This window comes from Amblyraja radiata, chromosome 2 (assembly GCF_010909765.2).
Source record: "Amblyraja radiata isolate CabotCenter1 chromosome 2, sAmbRad1.1.pri, whole genome shotgun sequence".
In the NCBI taxonomy this organism is placed as follows: Eukaryota; Metazoa; Chordata; class Chondrichthyes; order Rajiformes; family Rajidae; genus Amblyraja; species Amblyraja radiata.
The window spans coordinates 110,257,491-110,283,884 of record NC_045957.1 but is presented as its reverse complement, the minus strand read 5'-3'; the positions used below and the strand labels follow the sequence as shown (position 1 = coordinate 110,283,884).

Below are 26,394 nucleotides of genomic sequence, written 5' to 3'. Positions count from 1 at the left end.
CCCCGTTCCTGCCTTCTCCCCATATCCCCTGACTCCGCTATTTTTAAGAGCCCTATCTAGCTCTCTCTTGAAAGCATCCACTCGTAACTCTCTGTGAGAAAAAGTGTTTCCTCGTCTCCGTTCTAAATGGCTTACTCCTTATTCTTAAACTGTGGCCCCTGGTTCTGGACTCCCCCAACATCGTGAACATGTTTCCTACCTCTAGTGTGTCCAAACCCTTAACAATCTTATATGTTTCAATGAGATCCCCTCTCATACTTCTAAACTCCAGAGTGTACAAGCCCAGCTGCTCCATTCTCTCAGCATATGACAGTCCCGCCATCCCGGGAATTAACCTTGTAAACCTACGCTGCACTCCCTCAATAGCAAGAATGTCCTTCCTCAAATTAGGGGACCAAAACTGCACACAATACTCCAGGTGTGGTCTCACTAGGGCTCTGCACAACTGCAGAAGGACCTCTTTGCTCCTATATTTGATTCCTTTTGTTCTAAAGGCCAACAATCCATTCGCTTTCTTCACTGCCTGCTGTACCTGCATGCTTACTTTCATAGACTGATGTACAAGGACCCCCAGATCCCGTTGTACTTCCCCTTTTCCCAACCTGACGCCATTTAGATAGTAATCTGCCTTCCTGTTTTTGCTACCAAAGTGGATAACCTCACATTTATCCGCATTAAACTTAATCTGCCATGCATCTGCCCACTCCCCCAACCTGTCCAAGTCACCCTGCATTCTCATAGCATCCTCTTCACAGTTCACACTGCCACCCAGCTTTGTGTCATCCGCAAATTTGAGTTCTCCCTGTCCGTCTGCTCCTGGGCCCGGCCAAGATCCAGGCAGTGGGTAGTCGACGGCCACACCGGGGTCGGCTGCCTGCCCCTTTTCCGGGCCTACGTCCCTGCCCGCGTAGGAGAGGGAACACGTTGTGTCCACGGGGACTTTGGAGACCTTCCGTGAATGCTGGTCGAGTGTCATATTGATAATGTTGATGGTATTTTAATTTGATAACTGTTTGTTTGGAAACTGCCAATACAGAGGCAGTTTTAGATCGTGTTACATTTTTGTATTTTTGTTCTGTCCTGAATAAAAGTATTTGTATTTTTTTTAAAAGTTCAGTCTTATCTTGGTCATGTAGGCCCGTTGCCCTGGCGATGGCACAGGGTTGGACACACTATGGACAATTTACAGAGGCCAATTCACCATTTAACATACACATCTTTGGGATGTGAGAGGAACTGCACGCAGTCACAGAACGTGCAAACTCCACAGAGACTGCACCTGAGGTCAGGATCGAACCTGGGTCTGTGGTGCTATGAGGCAACTGCTCTACCCGCTGTACCACTGCAGCACCCTGTTTTCCGTGCTAAATCTACCTCCCTCTTGAAATTCCTGAATGAGTCACATGTTGGTCGGTGAAGAAGGCTTCATCAGGCAGGATACTGAGTATAGAAGTTGGGATGTTATGTTACAAGTCGTTGATGAGGCCACATTTGGGGTATTGTGTTCTGCTTTGGTCACCCTGCTGTAGGGAATGTGTTGCTAAGCTGGAAAGAGCGCACCGGAAGTGGCGGCGCTGGGAACGGCTGCGGCTCGCCTGCAGTCCGTTTGTCTTTACTTTTTTGTGTTGTTTTTTTCGTTTTGTGTAGTTACATTTTTGTTTTTTAAGCTGTGTTTATGTGGGGGGGGGGGAGGGTGGGGGGTTGAAACGGGACTTGCTGTCTCTCCCTTCGGGGGAATACGACTTTTTGTCGTATCCCCCTTCTCTGCCTCCGTCTGCGCTGTGGCGTAATGGCGGAGCTGGCGACCTCGAGGCTCCGGAGGCAGAGCCTGTCAGGACTCGCCCTGGGCTCGCTCCCGTGAGGGCGGCCTGACGAGGGGCTGAGACTCTCTCGTGAGGGGCTGTGACGCTCCCGTCGGAGTGGCCCAGCCCGAGGTGGAACGGCACTCCCGTCGGAGTGGCCCAGCCCGAGGGAGGAATGGCACTCCCGTCGGAGTGGCCCAGCTCAAGGGAGGAACGGCACTCCCGTCGGAGTGGCCCAGCCCGAGGGAGGAACGGCACTCCCGTCGGAGTGGCCCAGCTCGAGGGAGGAGCGGCACTCACGATCCGGCTCGGGGCTGGAACGGTGCTCCGGTGGCTGGGACGGCGTTCTGGCGGCGGCGACCTGAGTCCTGGGTTCAGCCGCGGGCCAGCGGCTGCGTCCGTTGGACTGGAGGGCGGCAGCTTCGACCACCCCGGGCCGCGGTGTTTGAACCGGCCCGTTCGCGGGGTTCGGTGAGCCGCAGGACTGTTTGTGCCATCGCCCGGTGGGGAATCGCCTCAGCGCAGAGGGAGAAGAGGAGGGAAGAGACTGCAGCCCTAAGATTTTTGCCTCCACCACAGTGAGGAGGTGCTTGGAAGATACACTGTGGTGGATGTTAATTTGTGTTTATTGTTGTTTTTTATTGTATGTATGACTGCAGGCACGAAATTTCGTTCCGACTGTAAGGTCTGAATGACAATAAAGGGATTAAATTCAAGAATTACAGGGGATGTGGCCGGGACTTAATGGTCCGAGTTACAGGGAAAGTTTGGGCAGGCTACAACTTTATTCTTTGGAGCGCAGGAGGATGAAGGGTGATCTTATAGACATGTATAAGATCATGAGGGTAATAGATAGAGTAGATGCACCCGGAGTCAGGGAATCATGAACCAGAGGAAAGAGGTTTAAAATGAGAGGGGAAAGATTTAATAGGAATCTGAAGGGTGAGCTTTTTCACACAGAGTGGTGGGTTTTTTGAATTTGCAGCCAGAAGAGGTAGTTGATGCAGATACAACAGCAACATTTAAAAATATATTTGGACAGGAAAGATTTAGAGGGATAGGGACCAAACGCGAGCAGGTGGGACCAGTGTAGATGGGGCAGCTTGTTCGGTGGGGGCAAGTTGGGCTGAGGAGCCTGTTTCCGTGCTGCATGACTCTATAATTCTCGGAGTCCAGCTCCATCACACTGTCCATTCCAAGCTGCTGCATAAGTAAGCAAGTCTGAAGAAGGGTCTCGACCCGAAACGTCACCCATTCCTTCTGTCCAGAGATGCTGCCTGTCCCGCTGAGTTACTCCAGCATTTAGTGTCTATCGGCTGCATAGTGTAAGGCATTTCTTACAACACCCTTGTGCTTTGGTTCCTTCTACTGCCGCCAGAAATTAATGTCCGAATTCTCAACCGGTTACGGTGGGATTTGAACTCACTCTATCCGACTTGCGTGCACAAACGTTTGGATTACCGCCAAGGCATTATGCCTCCCAAGTCTATCCTCGCTGTATGCATTCAGCCTGTGAATACATATTGGTTTCCAAAAGCTGCAAGATCCCCTGGTGCTCTGGGAATTTGTGAGGCTTTACTTGTTAAGCTATGCCTCTTCATGTGCATCAGCCACACATTTCAGAGTATTTCCATTCCAATCGTTTGTCTGCACTCAGCGTGACAGCACGATTCGCTCTAGGATTCATCACCTTTGGCGTTAAAGAAACAGCACGGCAGCTTTCACATGGAACCGAGTCAATTTCGGAGCTGAATCAACGATTTGGGAGCTGTAATGAAAGGGGCCCAGGTGAGACAAAATGGCAGCACCCCTCCAAGCAGGAACTGTGGATGATTGGATCATTATTACTGCACAAATCAGCAGCTGCTGCCAGTTAACTCAAGGTAGAGGATTAACCAAACCGCTGGGTAAAGGCAAAGGAGAGGAAGGTAAAGGGTGGATTTATTAATATTCTTTCATCATTGATGAAGCACAATTCCATGTGTTTTTGTATCGGAGGTTGAGGGGACACCTGATAGAGGTATATAAAATCATGAGTCATGAGAGGGGAACCCTTTTTGCCAAAGACCAGAAGACATCTTTACAATGGACTTCATTACTGTGAAATGTTACTAAACTGAGAGTCAGGCTCAGCCCTAAAAAGACTCCGAAGACCACTGGAAGCTCTGGTGTTCATCCAAAAGCACTCGGGTAGTATAGAAAAATAAAAGGACTATTTAATTTTTCTTGAAGTTAAAATGGTTGGAAACATTCACAACTTGCCCCACGCATCTCCATTACACTTTCTCCCCTTTCACCCTATAGCTATACCCTCTAAAGTTGGACATTTCCACCATGAGAAAAAGGTTCTCACAGTCTACCCCACTCATAATGTTATATACATCTATCAAGTCTTCCCTCAACCTCTGACGTTCCAGAGAAGCTGGGTTCAGTGGAACCTTAAACCTATGTCCCCTGGTTCTTGATTTCCCTACCCTGGAATAAAAAACTCTGGCATTCACCCTTATCAATTCCCCTCGTGATTTTATACACCTCTACAAAATCACGCCCCTCAGCCTACTGTGCTCCAAAGAATGAAGTTCTAGCCTGCCTAACCTCTCCCTATAGCTCAGGTCCTCAAATCCTAGCAAAGTTCTTGTAAATTTTTTAAAGCTTAATATCATCTTTCCTATGGTAGGCTGCCTCACCAAAGTCGTGTACAACTGCAACATCTGCACTCAATTACCTGACCGATGAAGGCCACCGTGCCAAAAGTCTTCTTCACGACCCCTATATACACGTGAGGCCACTTTTAAGGAACTATGTATCAATACCCCTGGATCACTCACTCCAGCACACTCCAGGGTCATACTATTCAATATGAAGTTCTTGCTCTGGTCAGACCTCCGAAAATACCACATCTCACTCTTATGGAGGTGTATATGATTTTATGGAGGCGTATAAAATCATGAAAGGAATAGATTGAGTAGATGGACAGAGTCTCTTAGCCAGAGTAGGGGAATCGAGAACCAGAGGACATAGGTTCAAGGTGAAGGGGAAAAGATTTAACAGACATCTGAGGGGTAACTTTTTCACACAAAGGGTTGTGAGTGTACGGAATAAGCTGCCAGAGAAAGTAGTGAGGCTGGGGCTATCACAATGTTTAAGAAACAGATATGGTACATGGATAGGACAAGTTTGGAGGGATGTGGACCAAGCGCAGACAGGTGGGACTAGTGTAGCTGGGACATGTTGGCCGGTGCGGGCAAGTTGGACCGAAGGGCCTGCTTCCACACTATGACTCTACTGCGAGAGCACTTTCAAATGTTACACCTGGAAGCTGTTGGGTGATCACAGAAGATTCTTTGGCAGTATTTTGAAGAATCTCAACAGAATTAGCTCCAACTAACGGTGGTATTTACCTTTCCATTACTTTTAATAGAACAGATTTACTGCCTGTTATTATTCTGTCGTTTTGTGGGGCTTTGCAATGTCCAATTCTCTAATTTCAAGTAACCCAAGCATTCCCTCCCTCCTCCCTCCCCCACCCTGGTCGCCCTACTAGTTCCATTGTTCGCATCTCCATATCCCTTCTTTATCACCTCTTCCCCAGCCAACAATGGGCCATTAAGGGCTCCACTCTACTTTGGTCATCTATTGCCGGCCATGATTTGTTCTGGCCCTCTCCTACCTCCAAACTTGCTTTACTTTATCTTTTAAATGAAGAAAACATTTTTTTGGATGGCTTGATGAAAATTATATCATTATTCAATAAGCTTAAGTAAATTCTATTAATACCACTGGGACAACTCATCTAAAGAAATGTTAATACCTTAAATGAAGGTTAAGGACATTGCAGGCAGATAAATAGGACTAGTGATCAAGATAATCTCTGGATTACTACCAGTACCACGGGCCAGTCAGAGTAGAAATAGGAGGATATTGCAGATGAATACGTGGCTTGAAAAATGGTGCAAGGGGGAGGGATTCAATTTTTTAGGGCATTGGAACCAGTTCTGGGGGAGGTGGGACCAGTACAAACAGGACGGTCTGCACCTGGGCTGGAATGGAACCAATGTCCTTGGGGGAGTGTTTGCTAGTGCTGTCGGGGAGGATTTAAACTAATGTGGCAGGGGGATGGGTACAAGAGCAGAGAGGCAGGGGGGTGTAAAATGAGGGTAGAAGCAATAGGTAATAATAATAATAATGGATGGGATTTATATAGCGCCTTTCTAATACTCAAGGCGCTTAAGGTAGCAAGGTGAAAAGTAAAAGTGGCAGGCAGACAAAACCAGGGCAAAAATCAAAAAGGGCCACTTTTCAACATAATTGTATAAGGGGTAAGAGCGTTGTAAAAACAAGCCTGAAGGCTTTGTGTCTCAATGCAAGGAGTATTCGTAATAAGGTGGATGAGTTGAACGTGCAGATAGCCATTAATGATTATGATATAGTTGGGATCACGGAGACATGGCTGATATTCAATATTCAGGAGGGATAGAGAGGGATAGAGAGAAAGGAAAAGGAGATGGGATAGCGTTGCTGGTTAGAGAGGAGATTAACGCAATGGAAAGGAAGGACATTAGTTTGGAGGATGTGGAATCGGTATGGGTAGAGCTGCGAAAAACTAAGGGGCAGAAAAAGCTGGTGGGTGTTGTGTACAGGCCACCTAACAGTAGTAGTGAAGTTGGAGATGGTATCAAACAGGAAATTAGAAATGCGTGCGACAAAGGCAAAACAGTTATAATGGGTGACTTCAATCTACATATAGATTGGGTGAATCAAATTGGCAGGGGTGCTGAGGAAGAGGATTTCTTGGAATGTGTGCGGGATAGTTATCTAAATCAACATGTAGAGGAACCAACGAGAGAGCAGGCTATTTTAGACTGGGTATTGAGTAATGAGGAAGGGTTAGTTAGCAGTCTTGTTGTACGTGCCCCCTTGGGCAAGAGTGACCATAATATGGTTGAGTTCTTCATTAGGATGGAGAGTGACATTGTTAATTCAGAAACAATGATTCTGAACTTAAAGAAAGGTAACTTTGAGGGTATGAGACGTGAATTGGCCAAGATTGACTGGCAATTAATTCTAAAAGGGTTGACGGTGGATAATAACTTTATAACTTTATTTATAAAGCACTTTAAACAACCGCAGTTGCCACAAGGTGCTGTACATGAGAGCTCATGGACAAAAAGTTATTACAAACCATTAAAAACCGTAAAACGAAGGACTAAAAAACAGTAAAAATGAAAAGACATTAAAAGCACTAAGAACAAGAGCAATGTCTCAGCCAGTGTCTTAAGCCAGAGAATAAAAATGAGTTTTTAGGGAGGATTTGAAGATGGACAGTGAGGGGGCCAGTCTGATATGCAACGGCAAGGTGTTCCAGAGTGCCGGAGCAGCAACAGAAAAGGCTCTATCCCCTCTGAGCTTCCGCTTAGACCTTGGTACCTCAAGGAGCAGCTGATCAGCTGACCTGAGGCACCGGGCAGGAGCATATAGGTGGAGCAGCTCAGAGAGGTAAGGCGGGGCGAGCCCATTCAACGATTTGAAAACAAATAAAAGAATTTTAAAATGAACTCGAAAGTGCACTGGGAGCCAGTGAAGGGAGGCCAAAATTGGCGTAATGTGCTCCCTCTTTCGAGTTCCGGTTAAAATGCGAGCGGCAGCATTTTGAACCAGCTGGAGACGAGCCAATGAAGCTCGTGCGACTCCAGAGTAGAGTGCGTTACAGTAATCCAGCCTAGATGTAATAAAGGCATGGATTACTGTTTCAAAATGTTGCCGCTCGAGGATGGGCTTCACCTTTGCCAGCTTCCTTAGGTGAAAGAAGCTGGACTTAACCACCGCGCCTATTTGTTTATCTAGTTTAAAATCACCGTCCATCCTAAAACCCAGGTTTAAAACTGTTGGCTTTACGGACAATGCCAGTGGACCCATTTCAACAAAGGGAGGTTCACGGCAGCCATTGGGGCCAAACAAAATCACCTGTGTCTTTTTTTCATTAAGTCCCAGAAAGTTTAAGGCCATCCAGGACTTAATGTCCTCAAGACAAGACAGAAGTGATTTTAGAGAATAGTCGTCTTCTTTCCTGAGTGGCATATATAACTGATATATAATCATCTGCTTAAAAGTGAAAGGAGATGCCATGCCTTCGTAAAATTGAGCCCAGAGGAAGTAGGTATAGAGAGAAGAGCAGGGGCCCTAAAATTGAGCCCTGTGGAACCCCATATGCCAAGGGAGTGGAGGAGGATTCAAAGCCAGCAAGGCTTACACGCATGGTTCTGTCTGCCAGATAGGACCTGAACCATCCCAGGGCACTGCCACAAATGCCCACTTGGCGCTGTAATCGGGAAATTAAATGGATATGCAATGGAAGACATTTAAAGACTGCATGGATGAACTATAAAAATTGTTCATCCCAGTTTGGCAAAAGAATAAATCAGGGAAGGTAGTGCATCCGTGGATAACAAGGGAAATCAGGGATAGTATCAAAGCGAAGGATGATGCGTACAAATTAGCCAGAAAAAGCAGCATACCAGAGGACTGGGAGAAATTCAGAGACCAGCAGAGGAGGACAAAGGGCTTAATTAGGAAATGAAAAATAGATTATGAAAGAAAACTGGCAGGGAACATAAAAACTGACTGCAAAAGTTTTTATAGATATGTGAAAAGAGATTAGTTAAAACAAATGTAGGTCCCTTGCAGTCAGAAACAGGTGAGTTGATCATGGGGAACAAGGATATGGCGGACCAATTGAATAACTACTTTGGTTCCGTCTTCAGTAAGGAAGACATAAATAATCTGCCGGAAATAGCAGGGGACCGCGGGTCAAAGGAGTTGGAGGAATTGAGTGAAATCCAGGTTAGTCGGGAAGTGGTGTTGGGTAAATTGAATGGATTAAAGGCCAATAAATCCCCAGGGCCAGATAGGCATCCCAGAGTACTTAAGGAAGTAGCTCCAGAAATAGTGGATGCATTAGTAATAATCTTTCAAAACTCTTAAGATTCTGGAGTAGTTCCTGAGGATTGGCGGGTAGCAAACGTAACCCCACTTTTTAAGAAGGGAGGGAGAGAGAAAACGGGAAATTACAGACCAGTTAGTCTAACATCGGTAGTGGGGAAACTGCTAGAGTCAGTTATTAAAGATGGGATAGCAGCACATTTGGAAAGTGGTGAAATCATTGGACAAAGTCAGCATGGATTTACGAAAGGTAAATCATGTCTGACGAATCTTATAGAATTTTTCGAGGATGTAACTAGTAGCGTGGATAGGGGAGAACCAGTGGATGTGGTGTATCTGGACTTCCAGAAGGCTTTCGACAAGGTCCCACATAAGAGATTAGTATACAAACTTAAAGCACATGGCATTGGGGGTTCAGTATTGATGTGGATAGAGAACTGGCTGGCAAACAGGAAGCAAAGAGTAGGAGTAAACGGGTCCTTTTCACAATGGCGGGCAGTGACTAGTGGGGTACCGCAAGGCTCAGTGCTGGGACCCCAGCTATTTACAATATATATTAATGATCTGGATGAGGGAATTGAAGGCAATATCTCCAAGTTTGCGGATGACACTAAGCTGGGGGGAAGTGTTAGCTGTGAGGAGGATGCTAGGAGACTGCAAGGTGACTTGGATAGGCTGGGTGAGTGGGCAAATGTTTGGCAGATGCAGTATTATGTGGATAAATGTGAGGTTATCCATTTTGGTGGCAAAAACAGGAAAGCAGACTATTATCTAAATGGTGGCCGATTAGGAAAAGGGGAGATGCAGCGAGACCTGGGTGTCATGGTACACCAGTCATTGAAAGTAGGCATGCAGGTGCAGCAGGCAGTGAAGAAAGCGAATGGTGTGTTAGCTTTCATAGCAAAAGGATTTGAGTATAGGAGCAGGGAGGTTCTACTGCAGTTGTACAGGGTCTTGGTGAGACCACACCTGGAGTATTGCGTACAGTTTTGGTCTCCAAATCTGAGGAAGGACATTATTGCCATAGAGGGAGTGCAGAGAAGGTTCACCAGACTGATTCCTGGGATGTCAGGACTGTCTTATGAAGAAAGACTGGATAGACTTGGTTTATACTCTCTAGAATTTAGGAGATTGAGAGGGGATCTTATAGAAACTTACAAAATTCTTAAGGGGTTGGACAGGCTAGATGCAGGAAGATTGTTCCCGATGTTGGGGAAGTCCAGGACAAGGGGTCACAGCTTAAGGATAAGGGGGAAATCCTTTAAAACCGAGATGAGAAAAACTTTTTTCACACAGAGAGTGGTGAATCTCTGGAACTCTCTGCCACAGAGGGTAGTTGAGGCCAGTTCATTGGCTATATTTAAGAGGGAGTTAGATGTGGCCCTTGTGGCTAAGGGGATCAGAGGGTATGGAGAGAAGGCAGGTACGGGATACTGAGTTGGATGATCAGCCATGATCATATTGAATGGCGGTGCAGGCTCGAAGGGCCGAATGGCCTACTCCTGCACTCAATTTCTATGTTTCTATGAAAGTGGGACAAGGGCTTTAAGCTTCATCTTCTTATCCCCTTGCCCTTAAACTCCCTCAAGATTAAACAGATAAAATCATTTCGGCTTGATGCCCTGAATGAGAATGTTTGGCTATCCAAACAACTGAAACTAAAGAAAGTTGCAAAATATGGTGATTATCACCATCCCCCATTCATTCTTGGCCTATTTGGTGGGATGCTATATTTAAAAATGAAAGATTATCCTACTGAAGACACCATAGAAAAACATCTCCGCAGATTCTATGATAGAATTTTACCAATTGTAAATAACTCAGGGTAACAAATTGTATCAGCTTTTAACTTGACAATAAGCAGCCACGGTGGCGCAGCGGTAGAGTTGCTGCCTTACAGCACTTGCAGCGCCGGAGACCCGGGTTCGCTCCCGACTACGGGTGGTGTCTGTACAGAGTTTGTACGTTCTTCCTGTGCGTTTTCTCCGAGATCTTCAGTTTCCTCCCACACTCCAAAGACATATATGCAGGTTAATTGGCTTGGTTTTATGTGTAAATTATCCCTAGTGTGTGAGGATGAGGATAGTGTTAATGTACAGGGATCACTGGTCGGTGCGGACTCAATGGGCCGAAGGGCCTGTTTCTGTGCTGTATCTTTAAACTAAACGTAAAAATAAGATTGTAGAGTCATACAGTCATACAACATGGAAACAGGCCCTTCGGTTCAATTTTGCCCATATGTGTCATCTACATTAGTCCCACCTGCCCGTGTTTTGCCCATATTCGTCTAAACATTTCTTGTCCATGTATCGGTCTGAATTTCTTTTACATTTTGAAATATATATAAACTTATATGCAAATATATAATGTGCTGTATTGAGATAGAATAGATAGTTTATTATTGTCACATGTACTGAGGTACAGTGAAAAGCTTTTTGTTGCGTGCTAACCAGACATAATTACAATCAAGCCGTCCATAGTGTACAGATAAAGGGTACGACATTTAGTGTGCAATAAAGTCCGATTAAAGATAATTCAAACGTCTCCAAGGAAGTAGATGAGAGGTCAGGTCCGAACTCTAGCTGATGAGAGGACGGTTCAGAGTATTCATTCAATAGCTTTTTGTTTTTAAACATAAACATACAAAAAGGCATATGTTTACATATGCTGCCTACAGTGGATGTGACAGACACTAATGTAAAATTATATACTGTCATTGAGAACCTAAAGGATGTCCTGAAGTGTGTTCCAACTAATGGATTACATTGGAAGGGCATTCAGTGTTGTATTAGAGTCACATAGTCTCACAGCGTGGAAACAGGCCCTTCGATCCAACTTGCCACACCGGCCAACATGTCCCATCTACACCAGTCCCACCTACCTGCGTTTGGTCCATATCCCTCTAAACCTGTCCTATCCATGTATCTGTTCTGAATTTTTCTTAAACGTTGCGATAGTACCTGCCTCAACTACCTCCTCCGGCAGCTTGTTCCAAACATCTACCACCGTTTGCGTGAAAAGGTTACCCCTCAGGTTCCTATTAAATCTCCCCCCACTTTGAACCTATTGTAGAAACCATTGCAGATAATTTGCAAGAAGTCCATAAACAGCAACAAAACAAATGACTGTTTTCATCCATATCAAGTGTTGAGTGAGGAATCCAGGATCTCTCCCGCTCCTCTTCAAATACATCATGAAAATGTTTCAGTAACTTAGTTTGGTGACTACTGGAGAGACAGTTGACGGCACGGAAAGACGGCACCCGGGAAAGGCTGGGTTAGCACCCCAGTCTGTGTCTTTTGTGAGAAAGACACCCAATAATGCTACAGAAAGGCCTAATGAACCACTTGGCCTAAAAATCCATTAGGCAAAAATGAAATGCTTGGATAAGGAGAAAGAGGGGCAGCACACAGGCCTTGAACCCGGTGAGACGCAGGAGGAGCCCGGCCAGGACTCACCCCACAGAGCCCAGTCCCTCCACGCACTAGAGTCTCCCAACCCCTGCAGAGTAGTTATTAAGATAGCTGATCCGTGGGCGGTTGCTGCTGGGATGGAAGTCGGGGCCTGATCAACCCCGGCTGGGTCGCCTGGCGAGGGTGTCTGATGTTGTGAGACCCGAAACGCTCGATGACCTCAGGTCACATCACTGAGGATGCATCCCAGCGCATCTAGAAGATGTATCTTTTTCACAATGCAAAAGACATATTCTAGTTTGCAGTACTGTTATACATGGTCTTGCATTCAATTAATACTATTTTGTTTCAACATATTATCTTTGTTGCAAAACAAAATCTTTTTGGAGTTCAAAAGTAAACCATTACCTTATTTTGTTTAAGAGCACCCTTTTCCTTCATATGTGGGCATTCCTTTCCTGTCACAATAGCTTTAATGTCAGCCACTGGAACTGTGGAAAAAAACAAGTCATAGAGTGATACAGTGCGGAAACAGGCCCTTCGGCCCAACTTGCCCACACCAGCCAACATTGTCTCAGCTACACTAGTCCCACCAGCCTGCGCTTGGTCCATATCCCTCCAAACCGATCCTATCCATATACCTGTTTCTTAAACTTGGGATAGTACCAGCCTCAACTACCTCCTCTGACAGCTTGTTCCATACACCCACCACCCTTTGTGTGAAAAATTTACCGCTCGCTTCCTATTAAATCTTTTCCCCTTCAGCTTGAACCTATGTCCTCTGGGCCTCGATTCCCCTACTCTGAGCAAGAGATTCTGTGCATCTACCCGATCTATTCTTCTCATGATTTTATACACTCTCATGATTTTATACACAGTCAAGAGTGTGTCTTATGTCCTGAAATGGAACTAAAATTCTTACTTGCAGCAGCATAACAGATATTTACTCAGTAAACACGATAATGAACTACAGAAATAAGTTAAGAGTTATAGAGTCTTATTCTAGAGGAAACAGGGCTTTCGGCCCAACTTGTCCACGCCGACCTACTTGCCCCTCTACACTAGTCCCACCTGCTTGCTTTTGGCCCATACCTGTCTCAATAGTTCTTAAACATTACAATAGTACATGCCTCAAGTACCTTTCCTGGTATCTTGTTCCATACACCCACCACCCTTTATGTCAAAAAATAACCCTCACCTTAAACTTACGTCCTCTGGATCACAATTCCCCTACTCTGGGCAAAAGACATGTTTACCCAATCTATTCCTCTCATGATTTTGTGTACCTCTATAAGATCACCCCTCATCCTCCTGCGCTCCAAGGAATAAAGCCCTAGCCTGCTCAACCTCTCCCTTTAGCTCAGTGTCCCGTGTCCTGGCAACCCAAAGTTCAATATATAAAACAAACAAAGACAAAAACAAAGCCCCAAGTCCCTGATGCAATCAATGGAGTTCATCGTTCAAGAAACTCCTGAGGAACAAATGCTGCTATTGATGTAAACAACTGCATAACGTTCACATATTAATGTCATCGATGTTCCACAGGACCCGTTTTCCAAATTGATTCACTCTGTCAACATGGTTACAATGCAATGTGCTGTATTGAGATGCAGTGTTCGACTAGGAGGCTTTCTTTAAAACAAAACATTAAAAAAGGCACAGTGAAAGGCTTGGATAGATTGGATGTGGAGAGGATGTTTCCACTAGTGGGAACGGCTAGGACGAGAGGTCAATTAAAAGACGTCAATTCAAGAAGGAGATGAGGAGTAATGTATTTAGTCAGAGGGTGGTGAATCTGTGGAATTATTTTCCACAGAAGGCTGTGGAGGCCAAGTCAATGGATATTTTTAAGGCCGGGATAGATAAGACTCTTGATTAGTACGGGTGTCAGGTATTATGGGGAGAAGGCGGGAGAATGGGTTTAGGAGGGAGAGATAGATCAGCCATGATTGAATGGCTGAGTAAACCTGATGGGCCGAATGGCTTAATTCTGCTCCTATCACTAATGAATCCAGCACAGACCTGGCGATTAGGAGGGATGCAAAGAAAATAAAACAGAAGATGAAGAGCAGCAAAAAAAAAAAGGAATGATGAGTTTTGCAAGGAATATCCGAATCAAAATATACAGTATGCAAACTCCAATTATACCAAACTATGATGTGAAACAGCAGTACCTTTACAGAGTTGCTGTGATTGAAAGTTAGAAAATGGAGGAAATGTGGAGTTATTTTGCATCAGTAAGAACGATGCTAACATCCCAGGAAAATTAATTTAGTTTAGTTTGGTACAGCATGGAAACTGGCCCATCGGCTCAGCAAGTTCCTGCCGACAACTGATCGCCCTTAAACATTTCTATGTAATCCTACTCTCTCATCCACTCTTTTCACACTTGGGACAATTTACAAAGCCCAATGAACTTGCAGATCCGTGCGTCTTTGGGATGTGGAATGTGGGAGGAAACCAGAGCATCCGGAAGAAACCCACGTGGTCACAGGGAAATCGTGCAATCTCCACACAGACAGCACCTGAGATCAGGATTGAACCCGGGTCCCTGGTGCGGAGAGGCAGCAGTTGAGCCACAGGCAGAGAGTCACAAAAATTCATGGCAAGTATTAAAGAAGAAAATAATTACACAGATCTCCAGATCTAGAAGATCATCGTTTCAGTGCTTTAAAGGAAGCTGTTCAGAATGCTGCAGATATTCTAATTTTAATTTCCCAAGTGTGCTCGCTCAAGGATCTTAGACTTGAAATCCTTGCTTCTCTATCAATGCAAAGAGGGAAATGGAAAACTGGGAATTATAGACTAGTTAACCAGTTGTCAGCAAATTACTAGAGTCTATATAATTAACATTAGAGTGACTGAAAACTCTGAACATTTTCAATTGATCAGAAATAACTCACATGGATTTACAGAGGGTGGAAGCTATCTACCAGACTGTTTATTTCAAAAAGGTAAATGAGGTAACGAATTTCAAAAAAAGTGTTGGTGAATATGTTTTCCGGTGATGTAATATGTTGTATATAATGACGTTTTTAGTTATTATTGTTTGTTTTTCATATATCTTTATATATATATTATCTATATAATGACAAGTCTCATCTTGACCACGCTGTATATTGATTTTAGAAAAAACGCTACCATATATCGCGATGATTTTTGGCCATCTTACAAACAGTCCTCCTTCGCTGAGCAGGCCCCGAGGATTTTTCCCATCGATGAAAATTAAAAAGGTTATGAGTGTTTAAAAAACCTTGAGATCCTCTCGCCTGTCAATCACCGCGATGAAGGTAACGCCCCTTCCGGGGGGGGGGGGTGGCCGGACTATAAAACCCTGGATGCCTGGACGTGACTCAGTCACTCTGCAAGATCGCGAGGGAGAGGCCACAATTCTCATTCTAAGCTGTGAATCAACTGAACTGTGAGTCTGCAATGTACTTGCAATAAATGATTTGTTGGCCCTTAATGACAATGCCATGAGTTTTGGCCTGCTGCCCTGCCTGTGCTTGAAACTGCAATGTTTTATTCGGTCCGACTGTGTTTGGAAGGAATAAATGCTTTATTAGGTCCGACTGTATTTGGTTCAAAAGTCCCGCCCATTTTGTGACTTCCACTTAGTGGACAGGTCGCGTTGATTGCGTAATTTCCGGTGAGTGCAGAGGTCGTGCTGATTGTGTAATTTCCCATAAGTGCAGAGGTCATGCTGATTGCAGAAGTGCTGCTGACTGCGGATGCCCCAAAGTGGAGAGGCTGCGCTCAGCCATGTGAGTATTCAAGAATGTTTACTGCCATATATATGGTGTGTGTCAAGAGAGTGTGTGTGTGTATGTGTTTGTGAGTGTGTGTGTGTGTGTGTGTGTGTGTGTGTGTGTGTGTGTGTGTGTGTGTGTGTCTGTGTGAGTGTGTGTGTGAGTGTCTGTGTGTGTATGTGTGTATGTATGTGTGTGTGTATGTGTGTGTGTGTGTATGTGTGTGTATGTATGTGTGTGTGTATATATTTGTGTGTTTGTGATTGTGTGTGTGTGTGTGTGGTTATCCACTTTGGTAGCAAAAACAGGAAGGCAGATTACTATCTAAATGGCATCAAGTTGGGAAAAGGGATCTGGGGTCCTTGTTCATCAGTCTATGAAAGTACAACGGGATCTGGGGTCCTTGTTCATCAGTCTATGAAAGTAAGCATGCAGGTACAGCAGGCAGTGAAGAAAGCGAATGGCATGTTGGCCTTTATAACAAGGAGTCGAACAGAGGAGTAAAGAGGTCATTCTGCAGTTGTACAGAGGCCTAGTAAGAACACACCTGGAGTATTGTGTGCAGTTTTGGTCCCCTAATTTGAGGAAGGACATTCTTGCTATTGAGGGAGTGCAGCGTAGGATTACAAGGTTAATTCCCGGGATGGCGGGACTGTCATATGCTGAGAGAATGGAGCGGCTGGGCTTGTACACTCTGGAGTTTAGAAGGATGAGAGGGGATCTCATTGAAACATATAAGGTTGTTAAGGGTTTGGACACACTAGAGGCAGGAAACATGTTCCCGATGTTGGGGGAGTCCAGAACCAGGGGCCGCAGTTTAAGAATAAGGAGTAAGCCATTTAGAACGGAGACGAGGAAACACTTTTTCTCACAGAGTTGCGAGTCTGTGGAATTCTTTCCATCTCAACCCCCATTCTCCTGCCTTCTCACCATAACCCCTGACACCTGTACTAATCAAGAATATGTCAATCTCTGCCTTAAAAATATCCACTGACACACGGCCTCCACAGACGTCTGTGGCAATGAATTCCATAGATTCACCACCCTCTGAATAAAGAAGTTCCTCCTCATCTCCTTTCTAAAGGGTATGTCCTTTTATTTTGAGGCAATAGCCTCTGGTCCTAGACTCTCCCACTAGTGGAAACATCCTCTTCACATTCACTCTATTCAGGCCTTTCACTATTTGGTAAATTTCAATGAGGTGTCCCCTCATCCTTCTAAACTCCAACGAGTATAGGCCCAGTGCTGTCAAACACTCATCATATGTTTACCCATTCATTCCTGGGATCATTCTCGTAAACCTGCTCTGGACCCTCTCCAATGCCAGCGGATCCTTCCTCAGATTCCTCAGTATTTTTGGATTGCCAGATTAAAATTACACTCCCCGACATAATGCAATTCCGGCATAAATAAATAGGCATAAACAAAGACGACTCCGGCTTTCACTATTAACTATACAGAGAATGGTATCTCCGGACGACACATTCACCGCAAAGCACAAGTCACACGGTACTTTATGTCATGCCTTTGCTGATTCACTTACGCTTATCCTGCAAAGATTCGTACGGCACCTCTCCCTGTGGGCTCTCCTCCAGGTCTCCGTAGTGTAGGACCTTATGATTCGGCGAAAGGCGACAGTACCAGAATTTATCTGCAGAAGTTAAAACCTCATGTTATTTGTCTGTAACACCTTTGATGAATCACACTTGTGCAAGATTTCATTTTTGATTTAACCAGGGAAATGGCCTAATACAAAAACAGGAAATGCTGCAAAAGGCTATCCTACACACACTAGGAATTTACAATTATACCAATTAGCCTACAAACCTGTACGTCTGTGGAAATTGGGCGAAAGCCAGAGCACCCGGGGAAAACCCACAAGCAGGTCATGGGGAGAACCTGCAAACTCCGTACAAACAGCACCCGTAGCCAGGATCGAATCTGGGTCAACGACAGCTTGCTCTGTTTCACTGCAACCTGCCTCCATCAAGCCACTACCTCTATCATGACAGGCCCCTTGTTTGTTGTCTAGTTTTGGACAAGAAAACTTTCCCCCAATTATGCAATAAAAGGACTAAATCTATTTTTCTGGCTCTTGCTTATAAACTGTTTCCAAGTCATGTCGTCCCATTCTCCGGCAATTATTTCAAGCTGAACATGTCCGTTCGCAGTCTCAGCTTCTTATTTGACTCTTCCGAGCTTTGAGCCGAGCTTCTAACTCCACTACCTCTTCACCACTAGCTTGCCTAGTTTTACTTTCAAACAAAACACTTGCCTATCTCCTGTCCAGCTTCAACATGCTACTGGTTGAAGCTCTCATTCAGGATTTAGTTACCAGCCTAGTGTGCTGCCTTGCATACTCCATGGACTTCAGCTCATCCAAAAGCTTAATCGGGACTTAAGCGGGACGTCAACCGCCTCAAATTTCCACTCTCCTTACTCATTCTAACCTCTCCCCCCTTGAACATACAGCCCTCCGCTCACATTGTAGCAACCTCGACTGGATAATCAATCCCGCCGACAAGGGAGGTGCCGTGGTAGTCTGGTGCGCTGACCTCTCCTGGACTGCAGCCAGGCGACAACTCTCAGACACCTCCTTAATAGACAATAGGTGCAGGAGTAGGCTATTCGGCCCTTCCACTTCCTCCAAATCGAAGGCATAGCTATGGGCACTCGCATGGGCCCCAGCTATGCCCGCCTCTTTGTAGGGTACGTCAAACAATCCCTGTTCCAGGCGTACACAAACCCTATCCCTGAATTCTACCTCCACCACATTGACGACGGCATCGGTGCTACCTCCTGCACCCATGCAGAACTCACTGACTTCACCACTAATTTCCATCCTGCACTAAAATTCACTTGGACCATCTCCGACATCTCCCTACCCTTTCTAGATCTCACCGTCTCCATCACAGGAAACAGACTATTGACCGACATCTACTACAAAACCTACTGACTCCCATGGCTATCTTGACTCCAGTGAAGACTCTATCCCCTACTCCCAATTCCTCTGTCTATGCTGCATCTGCGCCCAGGATGAGATGTTCCATACCAGGGCATCGGAGATGTACTCATTCTTTAGGAAACGGGGGTTCCCCTCTCCCATTATAGATGAGGCTCTCACTAGGGTCTCCTCGATGTCCCACAGCTCCTCTCTTGCTTCCCTCCGAAACTCCCTGGTCACCTCGTCCCTTCCCACTCAAACCATCCCCTCCCCAGGTACTTTCCCCTACAACTGCAGGAGATGCAACGCCTGTCCCTTTACCTCCCCCCTCGACTCTATCCAAGGACCCCAACAGTCTTTTCCAGGTGAGGCACAGGTTAACTTGCACCTCATCAAACCTCATCTACTGTATCCACTGTTCCAGATGTCAACTGCTCTACATCAGTGAGACCAAGCGCATGCTCGATGATCGTTTCGCTGAACACCTCCCTTCAGTCCGCCTTAACCTACCTGATCTCCTGGTGGCTGAGCAACTCTCCCTCCCATTCCCAACCTGACCTTTCTGTCCGGGGCCTCCTCCATTGTCAGGGTGAGGCCCAGTGCAAATTGGAGGAACAGCACCTCATATTTTGCTTGGGTAGTTTACACCCCAGCGGTATGAACATTGACTTCTCTAACTTCAGATAGCCCTTGCTTTTTCTCTCCATTCCCTTCCCTTTCCCACTAGTCTTACTGTCTCCGACTACATTCTATCTTTGTCCCGCCCCCTCCCCTGACATCAGTCTGAAGAAGGGTCTCGACCCATTCCATCTCTCCAGAGATGCTGCCTGACCCGCTGAGTTACTCCTGCATTTTGTGTCTACCAAAAGCTTAATGCTGTACTTTAAATCTCCTTCACCAGTTTACCCATTATCTCATTGTTTGCTTCTGGCCCTGCAAAGCCTCACTTTTCATGCTCAAGTTCAACTACCTCCGTGATCAATCGCTCCCGACCTCTGTCACCTCCTCCCTTCCCACAATCTTGCATTTATTCTGCACGTGTCCAACTCTGCACTCTCTGCAGCCCCAGGCTGGGTTCTTTCCGAACCCGTTGTTTAAGTTCCACATACAAAGGAAGGAACTGCAGATGCTGGTTTACACCCAAGATAGGAACAAAATGCTGGAGTAACTCAGCGGGACAGGCAGCCTCTCTGGAGGGAAGGAATGAGTGACGTTTCGCAATCGACAAAATCAAAGGATTTGCGATGTTATTAAAGAAAGGCCATGTATGGTGAATGATGGTTCTCTGTGTTTCTCTTGAGGTTGACATGTGATGCTCCACTTGTGACAGAATTAGTGGGCCCTGCATCAGCGTCATCAGACAACTAAGGCCCACAAGACTTGGTGGAAACAGGTCATCCTTAAACACCGCGGAAAACCAATTAATTGCCAACCTTTAACAGCTGGCAAGTGAAATTCCTGTCATTTCCAATCTGCTTTTGTGGCGGCAAAAGCTTTTACTTGGAGCTCGGCAGATGCTCAGAGCCCTTGGGAATGGGCCATGTCAGTGTAGCGCTGTTGCAGTAGGTGAGAACACACAAAGTACGCACAGAACTACTGAAGCACATGCACGTCTGTCGTGTGAGAAGTAAGAGTGAATCCAACATTGCAAATTAAAAATGATTTGAAGTTATGAATGAATATTGGAAACAGATGTGCCCATCATTGGTTATATGGAAAGATCGCTTTGACGTAGAGTCATCTCGCACAGAAAAAGCCATTCAGCCCAACTCGTTCCCACCAACCAAAATGCCGCACCAACCAAAATCCCATTGACCCACCTTTGGTCCATATCCCACTAAACCTTTCCTATCCAGGTAACCCCCCAAATGTTTTTTGAATGCTGTTATAGTACCTGTCTCAGCCTCTTCACCTGACACCTCATTCCATTTACCCTGCACTTTCTTTGTGAAAAAGCTGCCCCTTAGCTACCAACAAAATATTTCCCCTCTCACCTTAAACCTATGTCCCCTGGTTCTTGATTTCCCTTCCCTGGAATAAAAAACTCTGGCATTCACCCTATCAATTCCCCTCGTGATTTCATACACCCCTACAAAATCACGCCCCTCAGCCTACTGTGCTCCAAGGAGTGAAGTTCTAGCCTGCCTAACCTCTCCCTATAGCTCAGGCCCTCAAATCCTGGCAACGTCCTCGTAAATTTTCAAGCTTAATATCATTTTTCCTCTGGTAGGTTCACTAAAAGTGCGGCCTCACCAACGTCTTGTACAACTGCAACATCTGCACTCAAATACCTGACCGATGAAGGCCAGCGTGCCAAAAGCCTTCTTCACTACCCTATCTACCCTTGAGGCCACTATTAAGGAACTATGTATCGATACCCCTGGATCACTCACTCCAGGGTCATACTATTCAATATGAAGTTCTTGCTCTGGTCAGACCTCCAAAAAGACCACATCTCATTTTATGGAGGTGTATATGATCTTATGGAGGCGTATAAAATCATGAGAGGAATAGATCGGGTAGATGGACAGAGCCTCTTGACCAGAGTAGGGGAATCGAGGACCAGAGAACATAGGTTCAAGGTGAAGGGGAAAAGATTTAATAGGAATCTGAGGGGTAACTTTTTCACACAAAGGATGGTGGGTGTATGGAACAAGCTGCTAGATGAGGTAGTTGAGGCTGGGACTATCCCAACGTTTAAGAAACAGTTAAAACAGGCACATGGATAGGACAGGTTTGGAGGGATATAGACTAAGCGCAGGCTGGTGGGACTAGTGTAGCTGGGACATGTTGGCCGGTGTGGGCGAGTTGGGCTGAAGGGCCTGTTTCCACACTGTATCACTATATGACTATGTGAATTAAACCAATTTAAAAAAAATCCACAAAGTGACGCGTTCATTAAGGTTCATGCAGGTTTGGTGGTTGATACCTTGTCGCCGACGATTGCTGATCTTCCTGAAGCAGGTACCTTCGCACAGTCGGTTCAGCCGCTGCTGTTTTACCAACTCCAGGATTTCGGGCTGAATCTTCTCCCTGAGCTCACTGTGGGCAGAAAGGCAGACCGTCACAAACACAGCGCTGCACACTGGGTGGAAAGAAGTAAGGACCGACTGCATGTTGGCTTTGAAAGTATGAATGAATGAATAATGAATTAAAAAAAATAAATACAAAATTTCATTAACCAAGTATGTATACATTCAAGGAATTTGCTCGCAAGGATAAAAAACATAGGTATACAGAGGCAGGGGCGGCACAGTGGTGCAATCTCACAGCGCCAGAGAACCGGGTGAATCTGTGGAATTCATTGCCACAAAAGGCTGTGGAGGCCGTCATTGGATATTTTTAAGCCGGAGATTCTTGATTAGTACGGGTATCAGGGGTTATGGGGAGAAGGCGGGAGAATGGGGTTAGGAGGGAGAGATAGACCAGCCATGAATGAATGGCGGAGCAGACTTAATGGGTCGAATGGCCTAATTCTGCTCCTATCACTTATGAGGATCTGAAACCTCTATAAGTTAATTTAAGAGCAAAGGTGGTCTACTGCACTTTGCCTGCCTTGTGATGCCCCTGACCTGGGATTAGCAATACAGAAACGTCACGCTTAAAACAGATTTTATTTTATCACACTAAATTCCCTTGAAGACACAAACACATCTATTTCCCTCCTACACTTTCCAACAGAAGCTAAAAATAAAGTGGAAGAATGCTAAGACCTTGGGAAAGGGTTACACTTCTGAATGAATACTGAGTCACACCGCACCTAACTATTCAAACTGCTCATCACACAAAGCCCTTGTTGAGCTTTCTTTTGAGGCCTTATTCAATGGGACTGTGATAAATATCTGCTTTTCCCACTGACACAGTAATCTGAGAACTATAGTACATATTAGTGCCTTGTGATGAAACATGACCCATAACAACTTAATTTGGAAATAAATTATGTACTCATTTGAACAGATTTGCAAACAATACCTTGAACAGAAAAAGCTTTCCCCAGGGTGGTAAATCCATGTCAGGCAATGTTTTTGAATATGTTTTGGAGTAGTTTTGATCTCGCTCTTCAGTTATCCCCCTTGTGCCACCTCGTGATAAACTAGTGTGGTGGAATTTTCACATCCACACAATAGGCAGGTTGATAATGCAATTGCCACCACCAGCCAGACATGCAGCCCCCACACACACTGCACATGAAAGCACAATTAACCTACATACCGGTCTTTGGTTAGGCTGCATTTGGAGTGCAGGTCCACCACCGATTTTATGGCACCCTACGTTCCAGAGTCTTTCTGGACTATCTCTTTTGCCGTGACCACAGTACCAACGGTACCGGAACGGACCGCCTAGGCCGACCAGGAGCTGAGAGACCGGCCTGCAAAGTCGGCCTTGGAAGTGGGCTATGGGAACGGATCTGCCGGCTTTGGCCGGGCTGGAATACCAGAGCCCCAGGCCGCAGGGAGAAAATTCAACCCACCGATCGGTGTACAATTCCCGATGAAGTAGAGATCAGCTGCCTTGCCCGACCTAGGCGTCACATTTCCGGAGGGATTTCCGGGGTGGATTTCAAGTGCACTCTCATAATTTTGTCCGGATTAAAGTAGTTGCCGGAAAATCGGTGGTGCTGTATTGAGTGTAGTTTTGGTCACCCCATTACAGAAAGGATGTGGAGGCTTTGGAAAATCGTGGTGCAGAGGAGGTTGAAACAGAATGGCAGGTAGACACAAAATGCTGGAGTAACTTAGCGGGACAGGCAACATCTCTGGAGAGAAGGAATGTGTGACGCTTCGGGTCGAGACCCTTCTTCAGACTGATGTCAGGGGAGTGGGCGGGACAAAGATATAATGTAGTTGGAGACAGTAAGACTGGTGGGAGAACTGGGAAGGGGGAGGGGATGGAGAGAGAGGGAAAGCAAGGGCTACTTGAAGTCAATGTACATACCGCTGGGGTGTAAGCTACCTAAGCAAAATATGAGGTGTTGTTCCTCCAATTTGCGCTGGGCCTCACTCTGACAATGAAGGAGGCCCAGGACAAAAAGGTCAGATTGGGAATGGTAGGGGGAGTTATAGTGCTGAGCCACCGGAAGATCAGGTAGGTTAAGGCAGACAGAGCTGAGCTGAGAGACAGAGATCCAAAACGATCGCCAAGCCTGCACTTGGTCTTGCCGATGTAGAGAAGTTGACACCTGGAACACCGGATACAGTAGATGAGGGAGGAGGTGCAAGTGAACCTCTGCCTCACCGGGAAAGACTGCCGGGATCCTTGGATGGAGTCAAGTGGGAAGGTAAAGGGGCAGGTGTTGCATCTCCTGCAGTTGCAGGGGAACAGTACCTAGGGAAGGGGTGGTTTGGGTGGGAAGGGACGATTTGCCGAGGGAATGGTCTCTGCGGAAACCAGAAAGGGGTGGAGGTGGGAAGATGTGGCCAGGAGTGGAATCCCGTTGGAGGTGGCAAAAGTGTTGGAGGATTATATGCTGTATGCGACGTCTGATGGGGTGGAAGGTGAGAACAAGGGGGACTCTGCCCTTGTTACAAATGGGGGGAGGGGGACCAAGAGTGGAGCTGCGGGATATCAAGGAGATGCTTGTGAGAGCCTCATCTATTGTCGAAGAGGGGAACCCCCGTTTCCTAAAGAATGGGGACATCTCCGATGATCTAGTGTGGAAAACCTTATCCTGGGCGCAGATGCGACGTAGATGGAGGAATTGGGAGGAGGGGATAGAGTCTACAGTAAGCAAGGTGGGAAGAAGTGTAGGCTAGATAGCTATGGGAGTCAGTAGGTTTGTAGTAGATGTCGGTCAGACTTGGATTGTTTGCTCTGGAACACTGGAGGTTGTGGGGAGACCTGATAGAAGTATATAAACCTATAAGAGGCATAGATAGTCAGAACCTTTATACCAGGATGGAAAAATCAAATACTAGTATGCATAGCTTCAAGGTAAGAGGGGAAACATTTATACTTACACAGAGAATGGTGAGTGCCTGGAATGTGTTGGTTGAAGCAGGTACCTTAGTGGCATTTAAAGGACTTTTGGATAGGCATATTGATATGCAGGGAATGGAGAGAATGGGTTATGTGCAGGTAGATAAATGATGGTGTTGGCATCATATTGAGCTGCGGGGCCAGATCTTGTGCTGTTTGTTCAATGTTCCATGTTCACCTTACCTGAAAGCAATGACCCCTGAAACTAATATGTGATGGCTCTGAAGTGTTAGCATTCAACTGCAGTGTCTACTAGGAGAGCCAGATTATTGACCATGTCTTAGTCATGGAGCAAGGAAATGGCTCCTTCGACCCATTCCCACAACACCTTCACTGACCGCCCAGCACCATTTACAATAGTCCCAGATTAATCTCGTTTTCACTTGTCCCTATGTTTGATCTACTTCCTATAATGGTAACGACAGTTGGGCCATAAAAATGATCAACTTACTGGAATGATTTCACATTTCGATGTAGGAACGGGATGTGCTGGCCCTCATGCTCACGTACCCAGTAACATATGCTGATGTGCAATTTGGGTGTTTGGAACTTGATGTTGTCCTTCGTTCATGGGAAAGACCTAAATTTCCTATCTGCCCTTAACGTCCCCGTAACGTGAGGAGTCAACAACCTTGCTGTGGGTCTAGAGTCATGTCCATGCCTGATGATTCAGGATGCCTGACTTCCTTCTTTGACAGCCATGGGCAAAACATATGAACACTTGTAGACGCAAGGAGCTGCAGATGCTGGGTTGCAAGAAAAGACATAAAGTACTGGAGTAACTCAGCAGGTCAGGCAGCATCTCTGGAGAACATAAATAGGCGATGTTTCGGGACCCAACCTGAAATGTATCGGTCTTTATTCACTCCAGTGCTTGTGTTGTCATCAATGCAGATACTAGATCTTCTCTTTAAAAGGGTGGCACGGTGGCGCAGTGGTAGAGCTCTAACCTAAACTAATCTGTACCTCCAATTCTATTGGCATGTCTTGACTTTTGATAACAACCGCCAAAAAACTAATCCATTGATCTCAGTTTTGAACATCTCAAATAATCCCCAAAAAGCGCTGCAAACGGAGGTCCAAATTTCTGCAAACCTACATGTTGAAACAGTGCTTCCTCATTTAACTCCACAATAGTGCTTCCTATTTTCATTCCACATTTTCACTCCACATAGACCAGACCTAGTTTTCAGACAGTGCCCTCTGACTTTGGATTTCCTCCACTGCCAGACAAAATAATGTTCCTGTATTCCTCCATCATGTTAGGACTAGAGGTCATAGCCTCAGAATTAAAGGACGTCCCTTTAAGAAGGAGATGAGGAGTGATTTCTCTAGTCAGAGGGTGGCGAATCTGTGGAATTCTTTGCCACAGAAGGCTGTGGAGGCCAAGTTAATTGATATTTTTAAGGCTGGGAAAGATAGATTCTTGATTAGTATGGGTGTCAGGGGTTATGGGGAGAAGGCGGGAGAATGGGGTTAGGAGAGAGATACAGGTAGATCAGCCATGATTGAATGGTGGAGTAGACTTGATGGGCCAAATGGCCTGATCTGCTCTGATCACTTGTGACAAC

The 26,394-nt window shown here is 45.7% G+C and overlaps 1 protein-coding gene across 5 annotated transcripts in view; it reads right to left on the bottom strand.

Annotated features, from left to right (window-relative positions):
• Nucleotides 1-26,394, bottom strand: part of LOC116966958 (engulfment and cell motility protein 1) — a 314,863-nt gene that overhangs the window by 16,135 nt on the left and 272,334 nt on the right. For all 5 annotated transcript variants that reach the window (XM_033013349.1, XM_033013359.1, XM_033013365.1 and 2 more), the window contains 3 exons: nucleotides 21,777-21,889; nucleotides 17,447-17,554; nucleotides 12,563-12,645 (listed from right to left, as the gene is read on the bottom strand). In XM_033013349.1, the coding sequence (XP_032869240.1) occupies nucleotides 12,563-12,645; nucleotides 17,447-17,554; nucleotides 21,777-21,889 (304 nt within the window). The remainder of the gene's footprint in view (nucleotides 1-12,562; nucleotides 12,646-17,446; nucleotides 17,555-21,776; nucleotides 21,890-26,394) is intronic.